Below are 16,934 nucleotides of genomic sequence, written 5' to 3'. Positions count from 1 at the left end.
ATATATATATATATATATATATATATATATATATATATATATATATATATATATATATATATATACATATATATATATATATATATATATATATATATATATATATATATATATATATATATATATATATATATATATATATATATATGTATATATATATATATATATATATATATATATATATATATATATATATATATATATATATATATATATATAACCTTATGTTAAATATAATATGTATATACTATAATATATGTTAAATATACTAGATATGCTTTATAGTATATAATCACTACTATATACAGAAGAAAAAATCCAAAAAACCGAAATAAACAAACGTTAATGTATTTTTGTAGGTAAATTCGTTACAAGCAAGGTTCTCATCATAACTTGTATTGATTGAGTTATTTAAGGCAGAGATATAGTCATCATCTTTGTCAGATGCTCCTTTCTTAAATCTTGCTTTGTGGAAGCAGTTAATAATAGTTATTTTAGAAACTTCATTCCATGTATAAAAAATGTTTTTCATAGCTTCAACTATAGAGATTAAAGACATTTGTTTTCCGTTGTCATTAGTATTTATGATTTTGTAAATAAAGAAAGTGCGGTACTTGCACTTCAACAATCGAATGACTCTTTGATCCATAGGCTGTAACAAGAAGTTATATAGGAGAAAAAGTAGAGTGAGATTGATTTTAGATTCTTAACATTTGGATGGACGGGGTAATTATCAATAACTATTGGTACCACACGGTCTTCAAATTCAAATTTTCTGTTGTATTTTCAGATCCACTCTTCAAATAGTTTGAAGTTCATCCAGTTTTTTTTTGTATTCGATAACGGTACGGAGCGCTTCTAGTTCCCTTAAAGAAATGGTTTTTTTTTTGATTTCCAATTACCAAACATTGAGATTTTTTTCTCCACACCTGTTAGCCGAATCATACAACTCTCCACCTCAATAATCACATTTCAAAAGCATACTTTTTGTTGGAAGTGCTTAAATAAAACCAAATCAATTTTATCTACATTGAGTACATCAAGGGAGTCATAAAAAAAGAATGCTGTTGACAAGCTTTCTGTCCGAAGAGCTGTCATTTTATCTGTAACATCCTTAGACATTAATCGTTGGACCTTCACCTAAGCAATAAAAAAAAAGCAATTTCAAAATTGATGTGTACCAATATTGCTTATTGATAAGGCAACCATAGACTGCATTTTGACCCTTCAAGTAAATTTTTTATTTATGCATTTTGTTATTGTAATTAGTACTTTATTATTATTAATTTTTTGGTGGTTCTTAGATGTTAGGGTTTTGTTTGATCTTATGCAATGCGAGTAAATAACGCATTTGCATTGCATGAAAGACATTTTATTTCAGCTTTTCAACAAACTTTAAACAAGTTAAAAAAAAATGAAAAGGTTAAAGAATGATTGAACTTCTGCAATAAAACGAAAATTAGAGTATTATGTGAACTATTATTTCTTGGAAAAATAATTTTATTGATATTTTAAGTAAAGAACTTTTCAATAATATGTAAATATTAATGAACGATATAAATGATAAAATACCTAAAATTGTTTTAGGGGTCGTCCATAAATTACGTCACGCTCGAGGGAAGGGGGGAAAGGTTTGTGTTTTATGACGACTCAAACGGAACTTGTTCCTAAAGACCTAAAAAGTTGTACGAGGGGGAGGGGGGTCAAAATTGTCGAAAATTGCATGGCGTAATTTATAGAAGACCTCTTATACAAAACATTGTTATTAATCTAATAATTTTTGCGGCCGTGGCACAGTGGTTAGAGCGGTTAGAGTGGTTAGAGTGGATAGAGCGCTTGCTTAATAAGCAGGAGATCCAGGTTCGAAACAATCTTTGAACATACTTTCACGTCACGGTAAGGAAGGAGGCGTGAACTTCCTGGTTAGATGCACTTCCGCGGTGCTCTGTGACAAGTCCGTTAGGTCTTCTTGGGGCACTTAAAATTACAAAAAAAAAAAAAAAAATCTGATTGTTATGTAAACAACCATCAAATACTTAAAAATTTTTAGATTTATCAATATAAGAATTTCGTTTAAACGCGTTTAGGATTTGCTTAAAACTTGCCAAGCAATTAAGTAAAATACTAGTGCTATGAGAAATAAGTAAAACAAATCTTATAATCATTCTCAATAACTAATCATTTACACGTTAATTGGGTGACTATTGTCCTGGAAAAGCGCAGCGCTAAAATGCGTTATACTACAGAAAAACCGAAAATACAGTCACTATACGCATTTATATATTTGTAAAAGATATTTAATTGATCAACAAACTGTTTTGAATTTTTTTTTTAACTAAAATAATTAAACAATCATTGCAATATCAATTGGTGACGCAGACGTGACAATATAAAAGTTCTAGTAAATGAAACAAATTTGACAATTTCCTTACAAAATAGACAAAAAACTAAAAGAAAAAATAATGCAGCTATTATTAGTTTTTAAAAATATTTATAAATTATTAGAATAGCAATTAAAAAATGCTTTTAATAATCTCAAAGGCACAGATACTTTTTTGAAACGTTTAAGTAACTTTCCGACATGGTCATTTATAGGTTAATGTTTAGCTTTATGTTTTCTTATACGGTAATGTTTAGGGATGGCTTTTTTACTTACTGTTTTTTTTACTTACACGAGTTAATTTTTATCAAGAGTAAATTACATAAGTAATTTTAAACGTTTTATGTAAATTTACATTTCCGTATAAGTAATTTTTTTGAAACGATTTACTTTATAAGGTAAGTTTATTTACTTTCAAAAGTAAGTTATGTAAAAGTAGATTACATCAAAAAGTAATTTACTTTTACATTTAAAAGTAAGCGACATGAAAAAGCTGTTTACTTTTACATTTATAAGTTACTTATATACTTACATTTATAAATTACTTTTGAAAATTACATTACATTTTATAATATAAAAGTTCCTCAAACTGTAATTTACATTTACCTTTTAAAGTAACTCATTTAAAAAAATTTTATTAAAAAGTAACTTGCATATGAAAGTAAATTACATAAAAGTAATATGCTACCAAATGTAAATTGAATTTACAAATAAAATAATATTTTATAAATAGGAATTTTTTATATTAAAAGTAATAACAAATCTTTATTAAAAATGAATTATATAAATAAAATTTAAATTACATAAGCTTGCATTTTATATAACTTGTAAAGTAAGGCATGCTATCGGAAAAATCTGCCCACCTTTTGCGATGTGGTAAAGCTAGTTAACGTTTTTTGAAATTATTTTTTTGTGTGTGGTAGTGTTTGTATAATAGAACATTTTGGCAGGAAAAAATAATTAAAAATATTATTTAGTTTCAAAATGTCAACCGAGCAAAATAAAAAAAAATTTTTTGATTGTGGACAAACACTTAAAAATCCAACTTTATCGAATAGAAAGTTGGCGAAATCATTACAAATATCAAGAACTGTAGATAATGTTCTTAAACGGTTTACAGAACAGAAAACTATTCAGAGAAAACAAGGAAGTGGTCGAAAAAAACGCACAACAAATCCTAGAGCTCTCGAACGGTTGGAGACTTCATTGGAAGAACATCCTGATTGGTCTGATAGATATCGAGCGAAAAAACTGAAGGTTTCCAATTTTTTTGTACACAAATGGCGACAGAGACTTGGATATCAATGTTTTAAAGTAGCTAAAATGCCAAATCGAAACGATAAACAAAATTAAACCGCCAAGAGTCGAGCTCGAAAGTTGTATGACAACTTGTTAACAAAACATAATGGATGCATTTTGATGGATGACGAAACTTATGTTAAAATGGATTTTAAACAAATTCCTGGGCAGTGCTACTATGCTTCTAAAATAAGAGGAAATGTGAGTGATAAATACAAGTAATGACTGATAAACTTTCAAAAAAACTGATGATTTGGCAGGCACTTTGCTCTTGCGGCAAAAAATCGCCAATTCATGTTTGTTTGGGCACAATGAAATCTTTGGAATACGTGAAATGTTATCTTTCTCGTATAAAACGACTAATTAAAGCTCATAGAAGTACTTCAATATTGTTTTGGCCTGATTTAGCCACAATACATTACTCAAAAGATGCTTAAAAGTTTTACGATGATAATGGAGTGATGTTGGTTCCGAAAAAGATGAATCCTCCAAACTGCCCCGAATTACGTCCTATTGAAAAATATTGGGCCATCATAAAAAAGAAATTGAAATTAAGTGGAAAAACAGTAAAATCAGCTACAGATTTGAAGAAAAAATGGGATTACGCTGCTAAAACTTACAAAAATCACTCTCTCCAGAAACTTATGAGAGGCATCAAAAAGGAAAGTCAGAATTTTCTGTAAAACTTAATTTTTTTTTGTTTTTTCCCTATTAATATGTAATTTTTACAGTCTTAATTTTTCAGAAATATATTGATTTAAATACATTTAAGCTTTCTTACATCCTTTTTTGATCAAGAAAGGTGGGCAGATTTTTCTGATAGCATGCCTTAAATTAAAAGTAATTTATATAAAGTAAGTAAATAAATTTACTTATATTTTACAATAACTTTGACAGGAACTTGTACAAAAGTAATGCAAAAAAGTAAAACTTTAAAGCACTAACATTTGGTTTGCCGATATATTTGATTGCGCGGTTTTAAGTATTTCTTCCCTGTAAAGTTTGAAAATATCAATAATAGATTTCCGCCCATGATTAAAACCATCTCTAGTTCGGGTCCATGATAGTTTTATCTATAATAAACATTCAATGAATCAAACTGCCTCAAAAATGTTCACTCTCTGACCATCCATTTGAAAGGTCTGGAATTTATACAAAGCTCAAACAAGGCAGTTAGCGAAAGGCGTATACACCCACGGGAGACTCAGAAAGGGGTTGTTTGAAATGAAAATAGTTGGCATGATAGTTATTTCTTTTTAACAAGTTTTTTGCCTAAATGTATTTATCATTTAAAAACTAAGGAGAGAAAGTTTAAACCTGTCCTGAATTATGGGGGCTATAACACCATCCCCTGAAGATTGAGGAACTTTTTAACTGGACGCTTAACTTTGTAAAGATTTTTTGCCACTTTGATACGAAAAATGTCCACCTGCTCAAGAATATCCTTTGACTCTAAAAGACTTGGTTTAAACAACACCGGTAATTTTATATGGGGGTTTCACAATTTTCTTCATGACTACAGATTTCACCTTTTTGTGCAGCATCTATTTCTGATTGTTTTTTTCATTTTTTTTACATGATCAACAATCTTAGATATAAACGGCTTTATCATTACAGGAAATTATTGCAAAAAAGTGCTTTCTGATGCTAAGCTTGGTTATTTCAGAGTACTAAACTATTTTATCTCAGAGGTAAGGCTCAAAAGACTTTTTAAAAATCTTTAACAGTGTCACCAACAAAGGACAATTAATATTCCATCTCTAATTTACAGATCTGATCTTATTACCTCTCTTAAGGACAAGGTAGACCTACTTATAAATAACTTTTTTTCTAATTTGACTCCTAAATCTAATGACCACCAATTCTTGTCATCACAGAGAAACAATTTAATCTATTTATAAACATCCCAATTACTTCTGCTTTTGTTGCTTCATTTTTTTTCACACATGGTGCCGATAACATACCTGATGTACTCCTTAAAAAGTGTTCTCTAGAACTCTTTTCACACATGTTGCAGATAACATTCCTCTCATATTAATCCTTAAAAAGTGTTCTCTAGAACTCTTTTCACACATGTTGCAGAGAACATTCCTCTCATACTCCTTAAAAAGAGTTCTCTAAAACTCTTTTCAATCCACTCTAAACTATTTAACAAGTGCTTACCTGAATATTGTTTTCTTACTTGTGGGAAAATGGCCTATGTTGTTCCAATCTTAAAAAATTCTATTCTGACTATTCCAATTTTTGTCCAATCAGGCTTCTTCCTATTACTAAAAACGTCTTTGAATTTTTATTTAACAAACTTTTAACATCTCATCTTGAGCCACAACAATTTACTCTCTCATTTTGATTTATAATATTTTATACCGAGAGATGTCATTGGAAGTTTTATTTTATTAGAATTACAAATTACTTCATACAAAGCCAAAAGATTTAGTTTTCAGAGGCTTGAGCCTGCTTTAGCTGTTCTGGGTATTTGATTGATCATTTAGAGAGGTCTTCACTAAGAATGTTTTTCTTGGTGGCTTTGATGGTGTTGATCCCATCTGACCCATAAATAAATGTTAAAAAAAAAATCAGATAGAAGGGGAGGTAGGGGAGGATTGGGCACTTTTTACATAAATGCTAATAAAACTGTTATTTCTTATTATAATCAAAAATTTTTTTCAAATATATCTAGCACACGTACTTATCAGTAATTATTGCTAAGAAGAGTTTTAGTATTATAATTAGTCGCAAAGTTACAAAAGATTTTGTAACACATATCCAAAGTGCCCAAACCTCCCGGTTGTTGGGAGGTTTGGGCGCTCCTGTGAGGAGGTTTGGGCACTGTATTTAATATCCACGATATTGTTTTAATATACTACTATGCTTAAATATTTGTAATGTTTGTTTATAAAAAATTGTAATACAAACATTTTTTCTTATCATAGACCTAACAAAAAATTAAACAATGTCACTTGGAATCAATACTGCACGATGTTGGACTTAATAAGACTTATCTTAACTTTTGGTATGACCCAAAGAGGCTTGTCAAATTTATATTTTAGGTTGCCACGTTTTATTCATGTTATAAACAGTCTTTTTGGTGTCAAATATAACCAACACAAAGTTATTGACCTGGAAATTTCTATCCAGAGCAATCACATCGTCTACATCAAAATCTTTTTCCGATGAATCGATTTCAACAAGGGCTTTGTCAGAAACGGAAACATTTTCTATTTCATCATTACAGCTAATCTTTCTGCTTTCTCGTTTTTAGAGCATTTTCGATTTTTTCTGAGCTCATTGATCTTATTTTTACTTTGTTTTTCTTTTTCTTCCATTTCTATAAGTCTTTTCTCGGGTGTGTCTGTCAATATTCTAGTTTTTCCTTTCTTCCGTTTCATGCCATCCAATTTCCTGGGGCAGGTTTTCGGATATGGTCTTACTAAATCAGGTGTTACATTGACAGGCTATTCCATCATAGGTTGGTCTGAAATCGATTTTTCTGGAGCAATATTATTCTTTTCCGGCAAGCAGCGATCAGTTATAGAAGAACAAACGAAATCTTCATCAGAGAAAATGTTTGAATTGAATTGCCAAATACCAGGTTTTTTAAATCCCGTTTGAATATTTTACAACTTGAATGCAAGTGAGATGGCTTTTGCTACTAATTTTGGGATTTCATAAACTATCACCGTTTTGCCAGGACTGTTTATCATCCAAACTGTTACAACAGTGTTATAATAAGTTTTGAGTGGTCCATAGACAGTCATGTCTAGGGGTTGCAGTTTATGGCTGCAGTGCGTTGGGTAAGTCATTAAAACAATGCCTGATACTTTACAAAAATCGAGAACTGGTATTGAAATATGACTCTCGTGATTGTCCGGCAGCAATAGAACTGGCGAAGAAGGCGTTGGTTTTGCGTGTTTTGCGAAATGGTATATATATTTTAAAAAACATGGTGCTGTCATCCACCTTGAAGAATGTGCTGCTCCATCTGAACCAACAGGTGCATCATTTAGCATATATGTTTTGAAATTAACCCGTGGGAGTATGAAAAAGAGTGGTATCGAGTTACCCAATGCATTAATACCGCAGCAAACCGTTACAAGTGTCGCTCTTTTAGCTGACGTTGCTTGCCCAACTTGCTTAGTGCCTCTGAGAGCAATCACTTTCTGGGTTCGTTGTACTGTTGATAATCCAGTTTCGTCTATATTGTAAATAGACTGAGGGCCGAAGCGATGCCGTTCATATACAGTTTTAAGATTTTCAAAAAAATCTCCAACATTTTTCTTATTGAAACTTGTGGCACGTGAGAGACTGGTAGCTTCTGGTCTCCTTATTGAAAGCTGAGGTCTTTTAAAAAATCCCCTTAGCCAATCTTTGGATGAAAATTTTTTCTCTGTCCAGTTGTCTGGTATTTTTTCATTAATGGCAGTGGCGTATTCGTAAACAAATTCGCGAGCCTTCAGTTTTGACATTCCATGGTTTAGTCTAAACAATGCTACAAGATATTCTGAAATTTTTTCTTCTTCATCTTTCGTGAATATTTGGGATGATATAAATTTAGAAGAAATATCTTTCACAACGCCACCCTGCTTTATATTTCTTTGAAGGTTAGACCTTGGTATATCATATTTAATTGCAGTAGTTTTAATTTTTCCTCCTTTAGAAACCTTATACAATGCGTGCAAAATAACATCTTTAGGGATTTCACATCGTTTATTTTACTTTTTAAATGAAAACGGCATTGTCCTGAAAAGAAATGATTAACCATTCAATTAAATAGGCACAGCAAAAAAGCACAAACATATGACACCAAAACACACTGAAAAAGGAGCATTGGGCATGCCCAAACCTCCGTCCTACCTGTGTGCCTAATGCTCCCCATAACCTCACTTTTCAAATAGATTTGAATAAGTTTATTTTTATCAAATGTTGAATCCTAATTGCCAGGTATATAATGTTCATTAAATGCAATTGAAGAAGTTAACACAATTACTTACACTTTCTTGCAGATTTCTTTATTATCTTTCTTCAAATCACAAACAAAATATTTACTTTTGTACGCAACAAACCGTCAAGCCCATGTAACTTGACAACCAAGTGGAAATGACAGCTGACACTTTTAATGAGCGGTGTTGCCAGTTATAAAACTATTGTGCTATGTGGTAGAAAATGTCTAGAATAGATTGTGAGTAATGAGGGGTGCCCAAACCTCCCGACTGCCCAATGCTCCCCTACCTCCCCTATCATTAGGTTTTAGATGAGATAACCAAATAGGTCAGTTAGTAAATACAGATAATATAAAATAAGGCGAAACAAAAAAAAAAGATGGTATTGAGATTGAGGAAATCCATTTTTGTGATTTATTTGCTAGATACCTGGCCAGATTTTTACAAGTTTTGATCCTAAAATGCTTTTGAAAAAAGTTTTGATCCTAAAATTATCAAATTGGTTAGAAGTTTAAAGAAATTGTTCAAAATATTTTTTTATAAATATTAAAAGTTTATGTCCATTTTGAAAAACTATTAATACAGTCTGTACACCACAATCAATGGTTGTTTGAGACAATTCAAAGCTAGAAGTTAAATAATTCATAATAAAATAACAATCATTTTATTAAATTTTAAATTGATATTATTTGTCACCCTAGAATTGGTTTGTTCAACAGACTAATTTACAAATTGTTGGTAAAACGCGGGTAAAGATTAGAAGGTTATTACTGCTCTCGTATTTTATTTATAGCTAGTATAGATGTTTTAATGCACTATCTTTACTTTAAAATTATTGATAAATTGAAATATAAAGCTTGTTTACCTAAAATTAAGACGATATTAGCATATCTTATTTGGACATTGGGCACACAAAACTGCACTGAGTTCAAAATCTTTGATATTTTTATAGGATATTTTGTAGGATATCTTATAGTATTATAATTATAATACTATGGTTTCATAGAGTCTTATAAGCAGTCTTCTTTGTTTTTTGGTTTTGTTTTATGGGTTTTTTAGTTTTTTAAATCAATTCATAATATTGTTTGTCAATTTCATGGGGAATATACTTCAGCATTTTGGCTAAATCTCTCTTTTTATTTTCCGATAGTGAAAATTGCTCAGTTTTTAGGGCCATAACTTTTGGCAATTGCAGTAATTCAGTAGATTTTAGTTTCCTTGTACTTCGTTAATATCCAATTCTAACACATTTAAAGTCTTTATTGAAAGATAATCTAAAATTGGCTTTTAAAATTGTATCTTTATTGTTCAGAATTTTTTTTATTTTCGTGTAAGGAATTTTAGAAAATAGAGAGGTTGCTGGTTTTTGATAGTCCAGAAAATCTGTGGTAATCATCTGGAGGATTTTAAAATTATTTGATTTTATAGGCATGTTTTTTAATACTTTTATCAGACAGATTCAACTGTATAATTCTAAATTTATAGTGTAACACTCTATAAGACTGTGTGCTGCATCAATCTCTTGTAAGTTACCGTGTCCTGGCTCTGAAAATTTTTGTTCTATAATTTCAATCTTGCCGCTCTCTTCTGACATTAAAAAATTAAGTAATGCTAAATCATTATTGATTTTTTATTTTGTGGAACGTAACTGTCTGACCAGAAATGATTTTACTTATACAAGGAATGTCTTTTACTATATTTTTTATTATTTTCACAACTGCACTAGCAATATCATTGCCAGATCTCCTGCTTAAGTATTCGGACCATATGCTGTTGTATACCCTTTTGTTAATATTACAATGACCAGTTAAATTGTAAACATTGAGTTTACTAAAATAATAAAAGCTTGACACATTAACTTTTGACAGATTAAAAACATTTTCAAGATCAAAGATGAAAAACTACAACTGTTATACCGTCAATTATCTGTCGATCCTTCATTCTTTCCTCAAATCCTTCTATTTTTCTTTGGATGTGCAGTTCTTGCTGATTTCTTTTCTCTGATGGTTGTTTAAGGATTTTATACTCTTTGCATCTAAATATTGCTTATTGCTTTTGGCACTACAGTAATGTGATTTGACAACAGGAAGCAATTTAATGTGATTTCTAACCATTTCTAGTTTTTCGTCTGATGTATGTTTTTTGACATTTCGACCTTTAAGTGGTGATCTTGGTACAGAAGTTGTTGAATTTTGATTTTTTTTATGAAAGTAATATATGCGTTGTTGAATGATGCTCAGTGTGCCACAAAAAAATTCTTTACAAACTTGCACACTTATTATACTTGTATACATGTAATTTTCTGCTCTTTTCTTTGTATGTTTGCTTCCGAAACGGTTCACCCCTAATGGTGTACTTACTATAAAAATGTAGATTTTCTCATCCAACAATTTATAAAATTGTTTCATTATTTGGTTTCTTTCTTCATTGGAAAAATTATCACTGCATTTATGACTGCATTTTGGTTTACAGCCTCCTTTAACTTTTTTTGCAGGATGAATTTGTCGTTTAATATCAACTTACTCTTCTCCACTCTCTCTTTTTGTTTTCCTTATATTTTTTTGCCAATTTTCTGGTGTCCTTTTTCTTTTTTTAGTTAATGTTCCTTTACTTTCTGTTGTTGAAATCAAAGATTTAGATATAGTTAAACTATCTTCATTCTTCTCTGTAGATTACTTGGTTAAATGAAATTCTGTAACAGTAACTCATTTTCAGTAAAAAGTGGACATTGAGCAAACCAATTCTAGGGTGACGTATTGTTAAGGCCTCTTTGTTCTTTTGATATTATTAAAAATGATAATTTTAATAAAATATTATAATTTAACTTTTTACATTATTTAACTAACCTAGTTTTTAATATCCAACTTATTAATAATAATGGTAATAATTTTAAGTTTAATAAATGGTTTGAATTATATTTTTTTTAGATGAACTTACATTTAAAGATATCAATACAGATTTGTTACGTCCTGCTTTTGTTGGAGAGACAGTTGAGATCAATTGTGTGACTGATAGTTCCTCAATAAGTTTAATGTTGATAAAAAAAGATAAGAATAGTGGTTCAGAGCAAATTTTACAGGTAAATATTAAGTAAAAAATTAAAAAAAGCGAAGAACATGTATAAAAAAAAGAAACAGAGGAACAAAAAACAAATTGAATACTTAAGATAATATTTAACAATAATACCACAAATGAAGTTATTGATAAGTTATCAGAAATTATATTTTTATTTTATATATAATAGTAATAATAATAATAATAATAATAATAATAATAATAATAATAATAATAATAATAATAATAATAATAATAATAATAATAATAATAATAATAATAACAATAATAATAATAATAATAATAATAATAATAATAATAATAATAATAATAATAATAATAATAATAATAATAATAATATATGTGTATATTATTTTTAATGTATTTATTTAAAACAATATGTAAATAAAAGTAGACACAAAGTCCAATTAAAGAAGAAAGTTAAGAAAGATTTGTACCAACTTATTTTGATAACACAATATTCTGTTAATTGAATCAATAATTTTATTGCCTTTGGCATTGACAACAAGTAGTGATAGCTAATACCTATTTTTCAAATAAAAAAATCTAAAGTTTTTATTTGGTCAAATTATATTCATAGTGTATCAATGTATTTTAATTATTTCATCCTAATCAGCCGTAAATAAAGTATATCTTTATACAATTGTTATTATATTAGTAATGTCCAATCAAAGACATTAGAGAAATGAAGTGCTAAATCAAATCAAAAACATTAGATAAATGAAGTAGACATTGGAGAAATTAAGTGCTACAAAAAGTTTTATTTTCAAATAATTTAAGCTGATGAAAATCAGTGGTGACTCTAAGTAACTCTAAAGCGGTGAATATCAGTAACTCTAGAGATTTTAAAGAGTTAATTTTAAAGAGTTAATTCTAAAAATTTAATTGCAAACTACTATTTTTTGATAAGTAGCTCATCCTCAATAGATGCGACAACACTCTTTTAAATGATCTCCCTAAATACATTGATGTTTGTACTAAAGCCCATAACCCCCTAAACCTATTTCCGTACTTAATTCCTGCACTTTACTCTTTGCAAATTAAAACATTAGCACACTAATATCTATTTTTCAAATTATAAAGCCAAAATTTTATTATTTCAAATAATAAAATTTGTATTTAGTTAGACTCCTTAAAATAGCAGGTCTTTACTAAGCATAAATGTGTAAAAAAAGGAAGTTCTTGCACAACCCCTTTTTGATCTTTTAAAGTTATTTTTTTTCTTTTCTTTTAAACTTTAATTTTCTTTTCTTTTAGCAAAATTATTTAGCATTTCTTATTTGAGCTATTACTACTGCTGTAAGTCTCCTATTGACAGTACCTATTATGATGTTAAACTGATCCTAATTTAAGTCAGATGAGGTTTCATAGCTAGCACGGTTAGATAATCAAGTACTTAATGAAGTCATGTTAACATGTTAATTTTTTTTTTTGTTTAAAAGTAAAAGTGAAATGTGAACGTTTTTGTGCTAAAGCATTTAAAGAAAAAGTTTTTTTTATTAAATCTTCATGCTTTTAATTTTAATGATGATTTTTAGTGATATAAGTGATAAAATTGATAAAACCTCTGATGAAATAATCCTGATTATGACAATAAACTGATGCTAATATAAGCCAGGTGAGATTTCATAATTGTGTTGAAGGCAACTCAGGAGAAGAAAAATTCTGATTTAAAACCCCCATTTTAGCTGTAGTTAAAAATGTTTGTACTTTTGGCGGTAATTCTCCTAATTGTAATATCACAATAAAATAACTTGATCTCGCATATTAGGTTAACTCCAGGAAGAGGATCTATTTGTAAAAAAATGCCTTAACTCTTTCATTATGTAATATTCATTATTGTAATAATTTTTAAATGATGTCATAATGATGTTTTGATGACTTTCAGCCTGATAATTCAACTCTGAAATTGGTAAATCAAAAGTTCAATTTGTTAATATCAGGAAAAGAAAATGATGGTGAATATGTTTGTTTGGCAGAAGAAATTGGTCAAAAAATTGAAAAAAGTGTTACCATATTTGTTGTTGGAACAGGTTAGTAAGTTGTTTAAATTCTAAGGCTTATTTTAATTGGTAAAAATAAAAAAGTGGTACACGAGAAAAAAAGAGATATGAGAGAAAAAATTTTTTTATTCAATTCAAATTTCTCTAAACTTTTATTAACTAATAACCCAAAATTTCATTAACTTTTAATTTTGTAGTTTTTGTATAAAACTTTAGGGTATTTTATATTACATTGAAATTTATTGTTTAAACCTTTTTCACTCATATGTTAAAAAAGGATTCCACAAAGGTTTACAAATGGATGCATTTAAAAAAAAGATATAACATAAATCCAAAAGAAAAACCAAGTCAATGACATTTTTTGAAAAACAAGTTTGACAAGTTATGCAACAAAAAAATTGTCAAAAAATAAATTATCACTATAATGAGTTAGCTCACTAGCTAACTCATCAATTTATTAATTTTGAATTAATGCTTTTATTTTTCCACTATTTTTATTGACAAAAAAAAAAAGAAAAAGAAAAGTTAGTCAACATTTAAATTTTGTGTACAAATATTATGATAAGAATATCAACAAAGTTAAAATTGTTTTTAGCATAAAAAGTCTAAAGATAATTTGATAAAAGTTGATCTGGTTACTCAAGATCAATATATTATAACATATCCAATCCCTTAAACACAAAAATCACTTGTGAGATAAAAAAGAAGTAGTTTATCACTTCTATTAAAGTTTTTCTTGTAAACAAAGGGTCAAATATCACAAAGACTTTGTTAAAAAAAAGCTGAAAAAAAAAGTTCAATTATAGCTTCAAAACTGTTCAGAGAAATATTGGTAAATATTATGAAGTTGATTTTATGCTATAAACAAACAAACAAACAAAAAACAGAACAAAACTTTCAATAAACAAATTAAATCTTGTTCGCAATGTAGGTGCATTACAAAAATATAAAAATTCCAATTTTATTGTTGATCATATGACCATGTATCTTGTAGTACTAGTTTAGTACCAAAAGACATTACCCCAACAAATGTGCCAGAAGCTTATCTTATTGAGGTTTTTTAGGTATTATAAATTCTTAAAGAAGTAGAGAGCTGGACTGTAGTAGAGAGCTGGAGTATATTATAGATATATATAGTATAAATATAAGATATATATATATATATATATATATATATATATATATATATATATATATATGTATATATATATATATATATATATAGAACCCTTAGATGTTGTCCGAAAGTTTTTTCCATATTTTGTTGACAAAAAGTAAAAATTAAAATGCAAGACCGGAATTTTTTTTTTTTAATAATAATAGACTGCCTGCCCCAACCAAACCCTCAGTCGATGTAGCAGCACTCCCTTGCGGGTCAGGCTATTTGTCAGTCGATGTAGCAGCACTCCCTTGCAAGTCAGGCTATTTGTCAGTTTATGTGGCAGCACTCCCTTGCGAGTCAGGCTATTTGTCAGTCGATGTAGCAGCACTCCCTTGCGAGTCAGGCTATAAGATAGTCGATGTAGCAACACTCCGCGCATGATTTACAGTAAAAAAAATAAAAATAAAAACATTTGATTAAAAAAAATAAAAATAAAAACATTTTATTAAAAAAAATAAAAATAAAAACATTGTTTATATTGTTAAAAACATTCAGAATGTTTTAAAAACATTCAGAATGTTTTTAAAAACATTCTGGTCAATTACATTTGCGTTTTTGTGGTTTTTTTATATACCAATTAATTTGTAATTAAATTAATGGTTTTGACTTTCGTCCAACACGAAAATGTTGGACGAAAGTCAAAAGTAATTAAAAGTGACGTATGTGTTGGCGTAAGAATCACTTTTTTCCTTCCGCTCTTCCCAAAGCCAACAAACTATAGATCTATATATATATATATATATATATATATATATATATATATATATATATATATATATATATATATATATATATATATATAGTATAAATAAGTAGAGAGCTAGAGCTTATTAATCTTTAATAATATCTTTGAGTATGTTGACTCTGATAATGTTGACCAACTAAAAACCCGATATTAGTTATTTTCTAAGAGAAATGTCATTATTTATTATGTTTGTATATTTTTATTATTATGTTTTAAGATGCTGTTTTAAAAAAGACATAAAATAAGTGCGATGATTACACTTGTCTTATGTTTTTTTTTTTAATTTTTTCATATAAAATTCAATTTTTTTGTTTTAAATGAAAAAAGAAAAAGAAGTTCTGAGTTTGATCCCCACCACATCCCTGGTAGTATCACTCTCAACTTTTTTTTTTGTGCAATGGCCTTGTTTGTCAAGGACAAACAAGGCCATTTTGTTTTGGAGTTAAAGAGTTAAGAGAGGGTTATAAAAGCAATTTAGAAAGAAAAAAAATATTTTAGTCTCTTTGACTGTAATGGCCCCTCAGCCCTGGGAAGGTAAATTCAGTAAAAAAAAAATGAACAAAAAAACCTTTATAAACAAGTTGTTTTTAAATTTTAATATGGAGATTATTTATTAAGTGCTCTAGTTATTTTGAAAATTATCTTTTTAATATCGTTTATCTTTACTTATTATAAGTTTCTATTTTTATATTTATAATAAAATTGGAATTTTTATAATAATAATATGAGATAAAACATATGATATATTGCATATGATATATGCAATTGGATAAGTTTTTTAAATCGAAAGATTTTGTATGAATAATATAAATAATCATCATATGTTATAGTTTCTGACAAAATCACTGAACCAGCTATAACGAATCCTTTCATTCAAATTGACGAAGGAGGCATTCTTGAAATCAAATGCAGCACTACAGCAAGTTTTGCAAAGTTATCATGGCTAAAAAATACAGACAAAGTAGCTGACAACAATATACTTAAAATTAAACCTTATTTCAGAGATGGTAAAATAGTTACTGAAAGTGTACTGGTTATTAATGATGTCAATTTGAATGATAAAGGCACATACACTTGTCTCTCTTCTTCCCGTTTTGATAGAACAAAAACAGCAAATACTGGAGCAAAGGTTATTGTGAATGGTAATTTTTAAATGCATTTTTTATTATTTTTTATTATATTACTTTTATTTTAAATATAATCAAAGTTTTTATTTGTCTTGAATGTTTGTTAAATTGACTTGTACTGACTTGTGCTGACTTGTTATTGTTTTGTTTGTTATTGATCAAAATTTTTTTTATGACTATTAAATTAACTTATTATTATTTAG

General features: G+C 28.3%; 1 protein-coding gene across 3 annotated transcripts in view; it reads left to right on the top strand.

The window, feature by feature from the left end:
• The window catches only part of LOC100214305 (vascular endothelial growth factor receptor kdr-like), a 36,543-nt gene that overhangs the window by 2,712 nt on the left and 16,897 nt on the right, over positions 1 to 16,934 (top strand). Inside the window, exons 1-4 of one of the 3 annotated variants that reach the window (XM_065813764.1) lie at positions 7,533 to 7,673; positions 11,547 to 11,698; positions 13,583 to 13,727; positions 16,435 to 16,746. In XM_065813764.1, coding sequence (XP_065669836.1) covers positions 11,651 to 11,698; positions 13,583 to 13,727; positions 16,435 to 16,746 — 505 coding nt within the window. In that variant the 5' untranslated portion in view covers positions 7,533 to 7,673; positions 11,547 to 11,650. Of the gene's footprint in view, positions 1 to 7,532; positions 8,281 to 11,546; positions 11,699 to 13,582; positions 13,728 to 16,434; positions 16,747 to 16,934 lie in introns of those variants that run through there. The other 2 variants (XM_065813765.1, XM_065813763.1) reach the window with 2 other exon arrangements.

This window comes from Hydra vulgaris, chromosome 12, assembly GCF_038396675.1.
Source record: "Hydra vulgaris chromosome 12, alternate assembly HydraT2T_AEP".
Classification (NCBI taxonomy): Eukaryota; Metazoa; Cnidaria; class Hydrozoa; order Anthoathecata; family Hydridae; genus Hydra; species Hydra vulgaris.
This window is presented reverse-complemented; position numbering and strand designations above follow the sequence as displayed.